This window comes from Kwoniella shivajii, chromosome 1 (genome assembly GCF_035658355.1).
Source record: "Kwoniella shivajii chromosome 1, complete sequence".
NCBI classification, from domain to species: Eukaryota; Fungi; Basidiomycota; class Tremellomycetes; order Tremellales; family Cryptococcaceae; genus Kwoniella; species Kwoniella shivajii.
The window spans coordinates 204,445-219,645 of record NC_085908.1 but is presented as its reverse complement, the minus strand read 5'-3'; the positions used below and the strand labels follow the sequence as shown (position 1 = coordinate 219,645).

Here is a 15,201-nt window from a genome sequence, read left to right as displayed (position 1 = left end):
TCTAGCTTTGGAAAAAAGTCAAAATCGCAACGCCATCCCGTTCTACAAGAATAACTTATTTTCTAATCCTCTTCCCCCCCTTCCTCTTCCTTCGATGGAACTTTGTACCTTTTACTCACCATTCTTGATACATGAACGCTGAATTCGGAGATATTAACCATCGTCATTCCGTAATCTAAACATTCCATATGTAAAATAAGTTATCCGAGCCATTTTGGTTGTCATATGCTCAGTCTTTACGTTAGGTACAACAAGCACTAGTGCATTGGGAAAATGCCCTCTCTTGTCTGCGGGTTTTTTCCCTTCTTTATTTGTTGTTACTGCTATTATGATATGATCATGTCATATGCCGTCAGCAAATATACCCTATTTAGGTACCATTCATCATAGAGAAACGACGTTGGCTCTTTACCTCTAGTCAACGGGAGGTTAAACTGGATGGTTATCGTTCCATTTTGACTTTTTTGCACATGCAATTATCAAAAGCAAATAGTACTTGGCAAAAAGTCGTTTAAGTCTCATTTCTGCAAGTCCTCATTTTTCACATCATCAACAATCCACTGGAGATCAGCATAATATCTTCATCATCATCTTTACCTCAGCCATCGGTGTATAACCATCACTAATTTACTCTGTATCAATAAACTCAAGCTTCAAGCAAAGCGTCAGAATCTATCTCGTTCGTCGGATATAATCGATACGTTCCAAAACAGAGTTATAATTGACAAAACAACCGACCGATACAACCGTGTCTCGAATTCATACGATCCGTTAGGCTCAAAATTCAACAAGGATAATACCCTTACAGATCAGCATATCGAGGTCGAAAGCGTAAATCGCAAACAGTTTTCACTTGGAACAACGTAGTGGCTAGCGGGCGAAGGAGATATACATTCGCTTGGGAAAAAGACCGAAGACCATCGGCCGCTGTTCGTTAGGATAATTGGGACAAAGGGAATCGTGCGAAATCACAACGAAAACAAAGGGATCAGACGGACCAAGATCGCATAGTTGCCTGCATCATTGAAAGGTGAGTATCGTCTCCTATGTACAAGTTCTTCTGCGCATGACTGTGGCCCCCATTCCTTGTACTCCTTTGTTCAACTTGACAAACGTCAGCTGAACTTTCGTCGCCTCCCGCTTGAAATCATCTTGGAATACATCAATGTTTGTTTGGTACTGACGCTTTTAAAGTTTGCTTGGAACATTCCTTTGATCTGCTTCTAGGTTGTTTGGATTTCAAGCAAACCTCACTGGTAATGATGAATCGGTGAGCCATTACATGTCATACCACAACCGAATAATCTCCCATTCCGACAACCACTCGCTCATGAGAATAGTGAAAACAAATGCTAAAATTCTGATCATGTCTCACCTCAGATAAGAAACCGTCTACATCAGACAAGAACCCGCCTCTTTACTCATCCATCGTGCATTCCTACGCCACCTTGTACATCACTTTATTGTGCGTTGTCAAGGTGTCTTTTTGTTAGATATATCTCCTGTACGTGAAATACTCGAATTATCTTGAATTTTCGAGCGCTGTATTACGCTGGTCGTATACTTACTGACGCTCAAACTACCTTTACTTCGCTATATTCCCCTTCTTCCTCGACACTCCCCGACTTCCTGGACCCTCGCATACCCTTGGAAACTTCTCCTTTGTTCTGTCAAAACAACAACTGTTGATCCGCGGTCGGATTTCTTCTCCTCCGTTCATGAATCAACACGAACCACCTGAAAATTCTCCACTCCGCTTTTCGATTTATCTCAAATTTCATTGTTGATATTCACAGAATTTATCAAGTCAAGGAGGAGAGTGTGTGTGATAGAAGTTTAGCTGTGTTGTAATATAAGAGCGAAAAACTGTCAAAATAGCAAGAATGGATTCTTTGATCGTGACTCATCCTTCAACATTGGTTGTATCGAATCTGGAACCGATACCACAATCAGTTGCTCCGACTCCATCGCTTCGAGAATCACCTCCGACTCAAGCTGGACCGTCTAATCTGAATACAGATGACAATCACGAAATACATCTACCTTCGCCTAGTGAATTCGCTGGATCAAGTAGACGTTCTTCAACCTCATCTTATTATCCTATACCGGGATCATATTTCCCTCAATCTCAACCTGGAAATTCGAAAACGTACTATGCCGCTTCTTCAGGAACGAATACACCTTCAGAAAGAGAAAGACCTCGTCCATCACCATTGAATATCCCAGCTGGAACTCCAGATGAACCTCTTTTCTCAGCTTACCCAGACACTGGGCCTTCAAAACCTGATAGCAAAGGTAAAGGAAAAGCGTTTCATCTGCCCCTCAAACCTTCCTTCACACTTGGTAATGCTCCGTTAGGTAGGCGGAGAAGGGGTGAAGAAGCAGAAGAAAGTTCAGCAGATGAATGGAAAATGCCTTTGTCAATCCCATCTTCTAGACAATTTCGACAACATCTTGATCATGATAATTTAAATTCTCAGTATCAAACATATCAACCGCCCCAAGATCATTCCACTCGACAAAAACATCGCACGTTACCCCGTCACGGTCGTAAACGTGCTGCAACAGTATCGACCAGTCCAACAGAGATGGAACCTGGTGAAGGACATAGAAAATCAGCTTCCACTTCAGCGACTGAAGATCAACAATCGCATTCTCCAACTCGGATATTACGATTGAATTCTGTACCTCGACCAAAGTCTTTAAGAGGTTTCAGGAAGAGAAGAGCTTCGTTAGGTTCTGCTCCGCCAGTAGAAACAGAATACGAACTTCCAGGATCAGCTTACAATTGGAAGAATATGCCTGAGCACGTCGCCCAGAAATTCGATTCTCCACCTTTACCTTTTCATTATCAACAACCTGGTAATTCGGATTATACCTTACGCTCAGTTTCGACCGTGACGACCGTTAGACCTTTTGGTGATCAAATAATCACATCGGGTCCGGCGCCTATTATTTCTGCTAGACGGTCGAGTTTGAGCACAAATGAGCCTCCGACCTTACTTGGGTTGACCAACATAAATGATATCACTCCCAAGGCTGTGACGGATATTGTTATACCGGAAGACATGGTCATGCCTCATGACCCTCCTCCCCGTCAAAGCTCGTTGGACTATGACGAAAATGTGGTCGTGGAAATAAGAGCGAGACTGGATTCTGATGGCAACATCGCTGATTACAATGAATCATACCCACTCTCCGCTTCTTTGACAAACACAGATACGTCAACTTCCGTTTCAGCGACTGCGTTCTCCCCTTCCGCATCGTCAAAGGAACATCCTCTTTCTTCCGCCACTACTTCCCTTTCTCGAAGCGCTAAAAGTGGCAAAGAGGGAGAAGAAGTGAAAGATCCCTCCCTGTCCGCTGTCAAACTACAACGCTCACTTGAATGGGAAGCAAAGCAGAAACGACATCGACATCGACTCGCAAAAACAAGGATGATCATTCTCGAACTGGTCGAAACAGAGGTAGCATATACCGAGGACCTCAAAACCCTTTGTCATGTATACCTGCCTCAGCTTGCAGCTCTGCCATCTGTCAATGAACGAAATGCTAAGATGATAGCCAGAAATACAGATGAATTATTGGTATTTCACGCGGCTTTCGCCAGCAAGATGGTAGATGTACTCAAAGAAGAAGGATTAGGCTACGAATTTAAGCAAGATGATGAGGTTGAAAGTGCGGGAAAAGTCGAGAGGGCCTCCAGGAAACTGGCGTCTCTGTTTGTTGATGATGTAAGTCGATTTGTTGAATTATTTTATTGAAACTTACTTGACTGACATCATCCGTAGATCACACACTTTGGCCTATACAGGGAGTATTGTGCCGAGTCCATTATCGCTACTACCCTCGTGCGACATATATCCGATCGAGTAGATTATGAAGGATTCGAGAAGAGATGTCAGATCATCGGTGCGGCTCAGCCATTCACGACTTTGAAAGATCTATTGGATGAATCGGGATCTTCAGGTTCCCATAATCGATCAAGATTACATTTCAAGGATTACCTCATTACACCTATTCAGCGTATTTGTCGATATCCTCTATTGCTCGGACAACTCCTCGATGCTGCTGGTCCCACCAGCCCAGAAGCGGAACAAGAATATTCCGAAGAAGGATATGACGTCGGTGTCGATATTGAAAGAGCTCTAGGAGCGATGAGGGGTGTAGCTGAAGAAGCAGATGAAGCGAGGCGTCTCAAAGATGCCGAAGTCAAATCTGCCACTGTCCTCGAAAGATTAGACCCTCATCCGAACTTGACACCTAGCTTCATCAGGTCTTTGGGTACCTGCAGGCTCATGGGCTCTCTTGATGTACTGCACCATCACCCGACTGTGGCTCCTCTCCATCCACCAGTCAAAGTCAAATATCTCGCCGCATTCCTATATAGGGGATATCTGATTTTGGCGAAAGTCAAGAAAGGAAAGACCTATGAAGCGAAACATTTCTTACCGTTGGAGGTGTTTGAGTTGATCGATGTCACCGAAGGTGAGCTCACCGTAATTCTGCATAAATCAGTCATGCGCACAGCTGACTCAACATTCATAGGGTTCCTTCCTCATTCGATACGACTGACTCTTCGGGAACACAATTTCGACCTCGCGGCTTCTTGTGAAGCTGAGAAGGAGATTTGGGCTGCCGCGATCTCCCAAGCTCGAGATGAAAGCGTCATACCTCCATTCGAGCTTCCGGCTAGTGTATCTGCGTTCCCCGTGAGAGCAAGGCGAGTTTCCACCGCTATCTTGGGTGATTTCGACGCAACCACCGCAGCCACATCACAAGCGCCAACCAACAGGTACTCTGTCAGTGGAATACCTTCTGAATTAGATGAAATGACTGCCACTGCTGGAGATATATCGAAACCTGCTACACCCATGGTGTCACCCATCAAGACTACGTTTGGATTTACCCCTGAAAGGAAATCTGGTCAGCCATCGACTATACTACTTCGAAGAGCGTCCAATAATCAAAGAATGTTAGTTGAAAGAGGATTAAACGATCTTTTCTCAGATATTATATCGACTGTACGATCTCGTGCTCAGCTTCAACATACTTTGTTTTTACCTGGTAATTCCAACTCCATGAATACATCAGAGAGTCGAGATAGATTATCTTTGAAAGATTCGACAATGTTAAGAAGAAGGAAAAGTTTCCTTGATCATAGGACCAGAAGTACTTCATTTGATATTGCCATTACAGGTGAAATCAAAGGATCTGTAATCGAGTTAAGACCTTCAAGATCTATAGGCGGTAATGGAAATACAAGGTATAGGACTTTGCCATCTGCTTCCTCTACAAGTCTCAGTCAGCAACGTAGAAGAGCAGGTTCAATCAGTTCTATCAAATCTGGAGAAGGCGATGAATCTGCGACTGCGACAGGTATATCAATGTCTGAATTTGGCGGAGTTACAGGAGGTGGTGGTGGTCATATACCACCTGGAGGGTATTCAAGAACCAATTCAGTTGGATCTTTCACCTATTCACCAATGATCACTCCGAGACGATCATTATCTTCTTTAAGGACTTACGAACCAGATGCAATAATGATAAAATCGACATCTAGGAATCACTCACAACCACCTTCATCTATTTCTCGTTTCCCACCAATCCCACCAAGAAGTAAATCATTCAAAATTGAACCTGTTGGAAAACCGAAAACATCGTTATCGAACTCATCATATAATTTGTCTTCATTACCTTCTCATCTTATAAGAGCAAGAAGTACACCTGCTTCACCGATATTATCACCTTCACCCTCTCACGAGAATGTGGATACACCCAAAACATCGCACGCTTTACAGAAGAGTAGATCTGATGAATCGCCCAATAAGAACACCCATTCAAGAGACGATCAACCTATCTCTCCTGAAATGTCTGAACCAAATTCGGAAGGCTTCACTACGGAATATTTCATTCCGCCACCTCATGGATCACCCTCTATTGAGACCATAGGCACGAATCCTCCGTACTCAATATCAAGAATGCAGTCGCAAACTCGATCGATCACCAAAGGCGACATGGATAAACCGTTAACTAATACTTGGGGCACACTGAGAAGATCAATGTCTTTTTTACCTCTTCGAAGAGGTAATAGTATGACTAGTATGTCAGATCTTGGGGCAACACATAGGAATTCAACAAATCTAGAAGTCAATCTGTCAGGATCTGGTTCAGGTTCCGGCTCGGCTTCCGGCACAGGATCGGAAGAGAACATAAGTAATCGATTCTCGACTGAGAAGAGTATGATCAGATCAACTGGACAAGATGATAATGATACTTCAAATACTGGTGATGGTGAAGGAAACGATATGATGAATACCGGTGGATGGAGGAGTGCTCCTACCACCCCTAAAAGGAAGAAGAGTTTGAGATTGTTCGGTCTGACTTCAAGATTTACTCCTATGTAAAGCTGCGGAAGCAAACGAATACGACTTGTCAAGGAGAGAGGCCTTGAGAGCAATGAGAGGAATGACGGCTGCGAAAGAAGGGAGGGCGTGATACAGTTATTAAGAGGGAAGGATAAGCGGAAGGGTTTGGATCGGATCGACACGCACATACACATAGCAATATCCATGAGAAGAAGGGGGGAATCACCACGTAATTGAGGAGGACAGGTGGGAATTCAGATAACTATCTTTATAATTCATTCACGGCAATTGATTTGCTTTTTTCATATATTCAGTCAAGCATAACTTTCACAACACACACACACGCATATTTCTATCACTTCAGTATCAAATTCTCGTCTTTTGTTTTCCAAATGTAATAATTCTCGGATGTATGTAATTTTGTCATGTCATAATCTGAATGCTTTATGCTATATACTATATACGGTAACAACAATGCTTTTCTACTACGATCAAGAAGTGAATATGGGCAGATTATAATGAGATTAATTACTAAATTGTAATAGATCATTCCTTCTTTGTCGGAGTGGGTTCCCTCCAAATTACTTCCCACACTTGACATCCACTACCTAAAAGGAATGCCCAACTTCCCCAGAAAGTTGACAATCCAGACTGATAAACCACACCTGAATTTGAAGAATATCCTAATGCACCACAAAGCATGAATCCAATTGCACCTATCAGATTCCATACTCCGACTAACGCAATCGACGTCAGATCAGCATATCATCCTCACGATGGCCAAGTAGGGATCGTGCTGTCCCATGAATGAAGGAGCCAAATTTTACTCACCCCACCATCCTATTTCGAGTAAATTAGGTAACCACCATTTCTTTTGAACTTCAATCATCAATATCAATGATGAAATGATGAATCCTGTTCCGCCAATCACTGTGTAAAATCCCAAATTTGTGATCATCAGCTCCCGATACCAATATGACTATTGTCCGTTGACGGACTGACTGACCTTGCGGAGTCCAGAAGAATATGTCTATGATCGCTTTCGATCCCTCTCCATCTGAAAATCCAGGTATCACACCAGGTAGACCGGTTCTACAGTTATGATTGGGCAAAGAAATTATAAGTATATTCTTATGGGGATCATCAAGTCTACTAAATTGTGGAAGACTGTCCACTCACAATGTCGATACCCAAAATATCGTAGCAGCGAACATCTGTACTATAGCCTAATAGGTTTTTTCATTGATCAGCTCAAAGGTTCTCACGCAACAATCCGATAGTTCCACGACTAAGACATATATGAGAAACAAAACAAAAACGTACAGCTAAATAACCCATGTCATGCCATAATGGTTTACCCCACCAGACGAAACCTTTTTTCTCCGCTGGCCATTCCGAATCTGATTCTAATGCTGATTCTGATTTTTGCCCTTGCCCTGGCCCTGGTTGTGGTTCGACTTGAGATGAATTAGTTGAATCTGGTTCTGAGTGTGATTTGATTTCATCTGATTTGAGATTTGTATGTCCGGGTACATTCCTTCTATGATGTAGAACTTGACCCAAAGCAGTACCGAAATTGATTTCTCTACCTCGATCCAAAGCTTCCACCACACCTAAATAAGCTCCAATCTCGAATATCGATCCTCCTATAAAAGCTGTTGCCGCCGCTGAACGTGCTATAGGTTCCGTATCGAGTGCAGGTCGAATAACAGGGAACCAAACTAAGTAGCCTATTCAGACCAGATTGGACATCAGCAATAGTCAATACATCATTGTCCCTCTTTGTTGACGTTTTCGCTTTACTTTACTCCTGAAGCAATTACTCACCATTTACTACCCAAACCATTGATCCCAAGGTGAAACTGATAGCTAACCAAAATGAAATGTCCGCTTTTAAATGAGGTTTGAATTTTGTTTCTTCCTTTTGTATTCTACCAATAGTTTGTTTTTCCATTTTTTGCATTTCACCTGTTCCTTTTCCATCCCCTCCTTGTCTTGTTGATATTGCTCCTTTTTCAACTTCCGATGAAGATGCCTCTGCCCCTGTCCCTGAGCCTGCATAGTGTATCTTGTGTGATTTAGGTGCATATCTACCTTTTCGGGCTCTTCGAGAAGACCATTGAGCGGCTTTACCACCTGAATGAGGATCGGTAAATTCCAATCGAGTAGGAGTGAAGAATGGATGTGGGGAATGATGTTTGTGCAATACCAGTGTATCTTGTTGTTGTATCGGTGCCATTGTTCCTCGACACAAGTACGGAAGCGACGATTTATAGCGAGAAAGTGAAAAAATGAAGGAGACTCATGAGTACATTGTCCTCTTCACAGAACAATCGCAGTCCTCGAGAGAATTCAAGAAACCCAAGAAACCCAAAACTCGAAAAAATGTAATTTCGTAATAATAATGAAAATCGTCATGGCTGAAAACTTGGATCCAAAAATAGAATTAAAAACATAAACTTTCCCACGGTTGTCACTAAAATTGTTTATTCAGGGTAATATACACAGTTACGCTATGATCGCCTTTCCCTCCCCATTTTGGTTCAGGCACGTATCTGAACGTGTGTGTGTGTGGGGGGCAACGCGTTTGTTTTCTTTCTTCTTGTTGATGTTTTCATTTGAATGAATGTATTCCCAGAATGTGACTGAGGGGTCACTCTTTGTTATGTCATGTCATCTCACTATTATCGTCGATGACCTATATATAGAGCATAGATCTGATACTTTGTTTGTTTCCTTCTCCACTTCGATTTCGATCCTTCCTGCTGTTGTGCTCATCCAATTGATCCTGGCGATCATCAATCTTTCTAATCGTTCTTTCATATATATCACGCTCTTTCGTGCAGTGATACGCTTCGACGCTTTGACCGCTTATTTCTTGACACCAATTGTGTGCCCATCCTCGTGCGTTTATCGTCTTGCTTGAAACGCTTTTACGCCGCGACATCTTTCCTTCAAAGCGACACGAGCTTCTACGTGTCAATCTCCTCCTTTCACTGACAACCATTATCACCAAGTCAACCTCCGCCATACCCTTCCATTGAAGAAGCTCCGCTGGTGTGAACACACCATACCAACCGACGAATCGTTCACTGTATATCATTCACATATCCCGCTAGAGAATTGCTACCTCCGTGTCCGCCGCGCAACCAAATATGACTCGGTCGACTTTATTGTTCCTAGGAGCAGCTTTGCTTCCCCTCATACAACTTATCTCAGCTCAGACATGTAATTCCACTTCACTTTGTCCATCAACCGCTCCGTGTTGCTCAGAATATGGTTATTGCGGTAGTGGATCATATTGTTTGGGAGGCTGTGAACCTTTATGTGAGTTATGATTTCTTCATTCTTCATGAATCACCCACTACATGATCATAGGTGAGATTGAGCTGATGACTGAGAGCACAGATTCCTTCAAATCGACTTCGTGTAGACCCAACCCAATTTGTGTATCTCAAGAAACGAATTTCAACGATTTAAGTAAAGTACAATTGAACGGCACGAAATTCGATGGTAATGCTACTGCGTATGATTGGGTCGGTGAGTACTTATCAGGCTATGTATCTGTCGTTGACTCTGACGAATATACTAATCGATGTTTTCTCCATTAGTCAACACTGGGAATTTAATTGCCGATCCATCAGGCCAAGGAGTTAGATTAACATTAAAAGAGTCTGATCAAGGTACGAAGATATCTTCAACGAGGTACATTCATTATGGAAGTATCGATTTCGTATTGGAATCTTCAAAATGGAATGGAGTCGTCACTGCAGCAATCACAATGTCAGATGTCAAAGATGAGATAGATTGGGAATGGCCTGGGGCAATTACCGATAAAGTACAAACGAATTATTGGTTCCTGGGTGTTGCCAATTGTGAGTTTACAACTTTCTCTTCAAATCGAATTATCCTAAGAGATATCTTGCTAATCATCTATCGTTATCATGGTAATATAATAGATTCAGCTACACAAGGTGCCGCGGTGGATATCGCTTCTGACTCTTCGAGCAATTTCCATACTTATACTGTGAGTGCCTCGTGGTCTCAATCCGCTGCAGACCTGTCGCCCGCTTTCGCCAGCTGACAATGATTTAACCAGTTCGATTGGCAAGAAGATTATCTGAACTGGTCGATTGATGGTCAAGTAGTAAGGACAGTTCTGAAGCAAGACACATTAAGCGATGATGGTACTCAATAGTGAGTATATCTATTCTCGCCGACATAGCTTATGTCCCATGCTCGATGGCTAATTGGTATTTACTTTCCACGCTGTCCAGTAAATACCCTTCTACACCTTCACGTATCCAACTTTCAATTTGGCCAGCGGGTATATCAACTTCTGCTCAAGGCACTATTGACTGGTCAGGAGGAATGATCGATTGGACAGATCCAGATTACGTATCGAATGGTTATTTCTGGAATACACTTCAGAGTGTTAAGATATCATGTGCAAATCAAGATAACACACTAAATTCGACTACAGGTTGGGCTTATGGAGGTAATGATACTCAAGGTATTCCAGTGAGCTATATTCTCTTCTTCTTCCTCTCAAAAGAGAGTAACGTAGCGCGGAGACTGATGGCATGTTTTAGATCGTGGATATCACGAACGCTTCTACACTACTCTCAGGAGCGGAACCATCTATTCTGCTTGTAAAGAAATCAACAGTGGCTGTCCTGTTAAGTACCATCGGATTGGCTACATTGACTGGAATCGCTTTGCTCTAAGGTCTACAGGGAGTATAACGATACAATAATGACGATTTTCATACGAATACATATTTTCTGCTTTACTACTTGAGGGGTCCTGCGCAATGTACATTATATCAGATTGTTGTCCGAGGCGCTTTGGTCTCATGACCATGTGACTGAACAAGCCGTTGTCCAATAAAATGAAGGTAACGGTGGATAACCCATCGACGAAAGTCCTCACTAGCAAAGATGGAAGATGATCACCTATAACCAACCTTCCTGCCACAGCCGATTTGTGATTCAACACGCAATCTTTCTCACTACGTGCATTATCCTCCTCCTTTTCAGATTGTATTCTTGTCATAAAATGAAATTGTAAATCCAGATGACCTAAGACCGTATCTATACCCAAACCAATCAATAATTCTGATAACCAATGAGCTGAATCTAGAGGTATCATCTGATTTTGCGCAACTGTGAATTGATCATGATACGATATTCCGCAGTACCGTAATCATCATTCAGCATTATCCGGACAACAAAGGTAGACGAAAGACGACTTACGCATGAATTGTCAATATCTTATTTGGTAAATTATCAATATCCAACATATTCCTCCTGGCGAACAACAAATGACCTGATGAAGTCTTCATATGCATCGTGCACAATCATAGTATGACTTACCACAGCCCATTTGACCCAATTTAGCTGCTAAAAGGCAGAACATCTCTTTTCTAGGCTGGAGACCTATGCTATCATTCTTATATCATATATGAGAACGATGACTTTCCTATCCTTTTCATCTTGACCCTCGTCCTGAAGCGACTGACAGAGCAGATGTTTCACTTCGACTGGAGACTGGCCAACGAGTCGAGCTCGAATGTGCGGACGTTCCTCCTCGATAAGCCACATTCGAGGACGAAGCGCAATACTGATAGGGAAGGAATGATGATGGAGCTTGAAATTCTAATGATGATGACGGTATTTTGTGATGGCGAAGACGAATCACTGTCTGGTCCTTGATTGTGGCCCATGAAATTTCAGAGTCGAATAAGAACGCTCATTTACCATTTAACGTAATCACCCCACCTCTTCTATACGTGTCTTCTCGCTCACCTTTGAGATGAGTGTCGTTGCGCTTCCTGCTTTTGCGAAGCTGGATTGATCGTTTCTGCTTTCGACATGACGATATCGATTGTGCGACTTTTCACAGAAAGAGCGATATAGATGATGCAGACGCAGATAAGGTCATTGAACGGTCGACTCATCCTTCCCTGTACATCTGAATATGTGAAATCTCTTGCACTAGGCATTCATGTATCATGCACAGCCTCTTGTTATTGTTCCCGCTATCAATGGCTCATGGTTTTCAAGACCTAACCGATAAGACTGTACGAGGAGCAATGAGTGGCTTCTAATCGGATGAGTACATGAAAAATACATTGAGAGAATCAAATGAACACGACAGACATATTACTGTACAGATAACCGAAACAGACAAAGAACATATTTGATCGGAATAATAAAGTGGTATATGACAAGAAACCTTTTTGAAACATGATACCTTCTGAAAACATGATACCTCAAACCTCTGATCCCTCTCCCATCCTACGGATACATTGATTGGTCAGGTCATATGCTCGGCGTTTAGAATATAGCAGAGCGAATGCCACAGCAAAACGACTCACTTCGTTATCATATCTCAGCTTTCTTTAACCAGTTATACGCCACAAGGACAGAGCTTCTCGCCTTGTTCCACTATATCGAGACTCATAACGAAATGATCCTTCCAATCTGGAGATTCGTCTTCTAATGCCACTATAGCATTTGCAACAGCTATGTCAAGACGTGGTGTTCGTTGAAGACGAATTCTTGCGTTGATTAGGTGAACCGGAAGTAAATTTTGGTAGAGACTGACCAAATCGTTGACGAAATCAGCGATAGTCCTATTCGATTTTTGTTCGATGTCGAAGATGAGAGCTAAATCAATGGGAAGTTCACACATCATACTCGTGGCGTCTACTATATCGGATGAGGAGGTATGGATTCTGAATTCGGTCATTTTGTTTTCGTGATTGTAGTCTGTCAAAGCTTCAACCAGATCGTCCATAGCATAAGCTGCAAAAGGCTCCTGCAAATTGCCTTCATCATCTAGATCCTCCCAGTCTACGTCTGGTTCCCAATCAGAGGGCCATTCGAGACAAACGGTTTTAGGAGTACAATCTTTCGCTACCAATTCCAAGAAATGAACCAGTCCGTCTCTGCGAGCTTTTTTAGGGGAATCATTTTTGATTCTGGTGAAATCCTCAGCTAAACCGACAGCTAACTGCTTACCGATCTTGAGGTGTTTTACTCCTCCAAAGACAGGTGCCATAGGTGTTAATGATACAGCTTGAGTCGTACTTGACCCGGCTTGCGTGATAACGTGATATTTGTCGATTTCCTTACCGGCGATCCTGAGGCTTTTGGGATCTTGGAAGGAAAGTAAAGAAACTAATTTGAGCAATTCGATTTTCCTTGGTCCAACTTTCCAACGTTGAGTCTCTGAAAGATTTGCGAAACCATCGACAGGTTGATTGGCGATGATGAACCCATAAAGGATCTTTTTAGCGGTGTCCTTATTGAGTCTGAGCTGTTCGTACAATTTATAAATGATAGCGTCATAATCTCCTTTGGTAATCCTAATGCGCTTGATCGGATCTAGATGTTTGAATATCTGTTCTGTTATGTCGTATGGCAGGACAGGCTTGCCGTGGGTAATTATCTCGTTGTCTTCATGTTCTACATAGCTCGAAGAGCTAGTGAGGGACTTATCAAGAGGAATTACAAGAAAAGGGTTGGTGTTAGAGGACATTGTTTGATAAGATATTTGTACAGTGGACGGCAGATGACGAATTACAGTCGGTTAACAAGATGAGAGGTGAATGACAGGAAGAGCTTTCAGTGATGTTTATGTATGAGCAGAGATAAGAGTGAAAGCAAAATGAATGATATGAGTAAAATGACAAGATAGACAAGAATGAACAGCGACGGCGAGAGGATCATAAAGAAGATGAGAGAGTGATGAAAGAGAAAAGAAGAAGATGAAAAGATGAATGAACGATAGATTTGAAAGTGTCTTATATACGTGAGAACATAGTCACTCAACTTGTTCACATGAGGGAACAAGCGTAATAGTCAACACAAAGTGAGACAATGATGAAGGATTGAAGAGGTGATCCGTGCGTCGATGGATGTTTTACAGTGCTTAGATACAGAACTAGATTCTTCTTCTTTTACTTTCCCATCTTCATCCCATTGCGCTATTGATTCGTCTGTGAGGCCCGCACATCGTCAGTACAAAGTCTTTATTATGCCATCTCCCAAGAAGCGTTCCATCGCATATACCTCTTCCGACAAATGGGTATTGATGCATGATATACAATGATGATGTTTTGATTCTAAATCTCAAATCTCGGTACATTTTTATTCTTTACGTGGTATTTCAGGAAGGTTGCTTGTTACCTTGGCATCTAGATATGAGATACACGGTTAGCATCATTGACGAGCAAAGGAAATCAAGACATCATCGGTGAAGGCAAGAAAGGACAAAGGTTCGGACAAATTCATGTGTTGAAGCCAAACATAAAATAAACAGCTCACTTGTACACCCATCTCTTTCCTCCATTCCTCAAATTCACCTTCTTTACCTTTATAGCTTTTAACCAAACTTTCCAAAACTTCTTTTATACCCGAAAAGTTTGTTTCCAAACTTGGCACTACATCTTCGACACTTCTTTTAACCAAAGTACCTCCGATCAAACGATAACATGTTCTTTTGGGATCGGAAGTTGTCAATGGTCTCAAGGTTGATAATACCAATCTACACATGATCAATTGAAATGGATATCAGATTCCAGAATGTATGTGTTGAATATCGAGAACTCACGCATGCTCTTCCATCTCAGATTCAATTTCACCTATCTTTTGTGCGAGAGATTGTAATTCCGTTCGATACCTTTGAAAGATTATAGGTACATCTTGTGGATCTGGTTTTTTCTGTTGTTGACTTGCTTTTGGGGGCATTTCGTAGTGTCTTTTCGAGATGCAGATTCTGGTAGATTTGAATGTATCGAGTGCGCTGGTCTGAACGTTGATCGATG

The 15,201-nt window shown here is 42.2% G+C and overlaps 5 protein-coding genes across 5 annotated transcripts; 2 read left to right on the top strand and 3 right to left on the bottom strand.

The window, feature by feature from the left end:
* Positions 1-1,883: 1,883 nt before the first annotated feature.
* IL334_000088 (uncharacterized protein) lies at positions 1,884-6,407 on the top strand (the record flags this gene model as incomplete). The annotated part of the gene is made up of 3 exons (XM_062931874.1): positions 1,884-3,734; positions 3,792-4,488; positions 4,549-6,407. The coding sequence occupies 3 exons, from the start codon at positions 1,884-1,886 to the stop codon at positions 6,405-6,407; spliced, it is 4,407 nt and encodes a 1,468-aa protein (XP_062787925.1).
* Positions 6,408-6,914: 507 nt separating this feature from the next.
* Positions 6,915-8,607, bottom strand: IL334_000087 (uncharacterized protein; the record flags this gene model as incomplete). The annotated part of the gene is made up of 6 exons (XM_062931873.1): positions 6,915-7,105; positions 7,200-7,298; positions 7,375-7,460; positions 7,548-7,594; positions 7,692-8,098; positions 8,196-8,607. The coding sequence occupies 6 exons, from the start codon at positions 8,605-8,607 to the stop codon at positions 6,915-6,917; spliced, it is 1,242 nt and encodes a 413-aa protein (XP_062787924.1).
* Positions 8,608-9,523: 916 nt separating this feature from the next.
* On the top strand, positions 9,524-11,095 carry IL334_000086 (uncharacterized protein; the record flags this gene model as incomplete). The annotated part of the gene is made up of 7 exons (XM_062931872.1): positions 9,524-9,695; positions 9,777-9,908; positions 9,980-10,243; positions 10,328-10,395; positions 10,468-10,565; positions 10,646-10,889; positions 10,961-11,095. The coding sequence occupies 7 exons, from the start codon at positions 9,524-9,526 to the stop codon at positions 11,093-11,095; spliced, it is 1,113 nt and encodes a 370-aa protein (XP_062787923.1).
* A 1,684-nt stretch (positions 11,096-12,779) lies between these two features.
* On the bottom strand, positions 12,780-13,913 carry IL334_000085 (uncharacterized protein; the record flags this gene model as incomplete). Its single annotated transcript, XM_062931871.1, has 1 exon — positions 12,780-13,913. The coding sequence occupies one exon, from the start codon at positions 13,911-13,913 to the stop codon at positions 12,780-12,782; it is 1,134 nt and encodes a 377-aa protein (XP_062787922.1).
* Positions 13,914-14,559: 646 nt separating this feature from the next.
* IL334_000084 (uncharacterized protein) lies at positions 14,560-15,124 on the bottom strand (the record flags this gene model as incomplete). Its single annotated transcript, XM_062931870.1, has 3 exons — positions 14,560-14,571; positions 14,702-14,921; positions 14,988-15,124. The coding sequence occupies 3 exons, from the start codon at positions 15,122-15,124 to the stop codon at positions 14,560-14,562; spliced, it is 369 nt and encodes a 122-aa protein (XP_062787921.1).
* Positions 15,125-15,201: the final 77 nt, after the last annotated feature.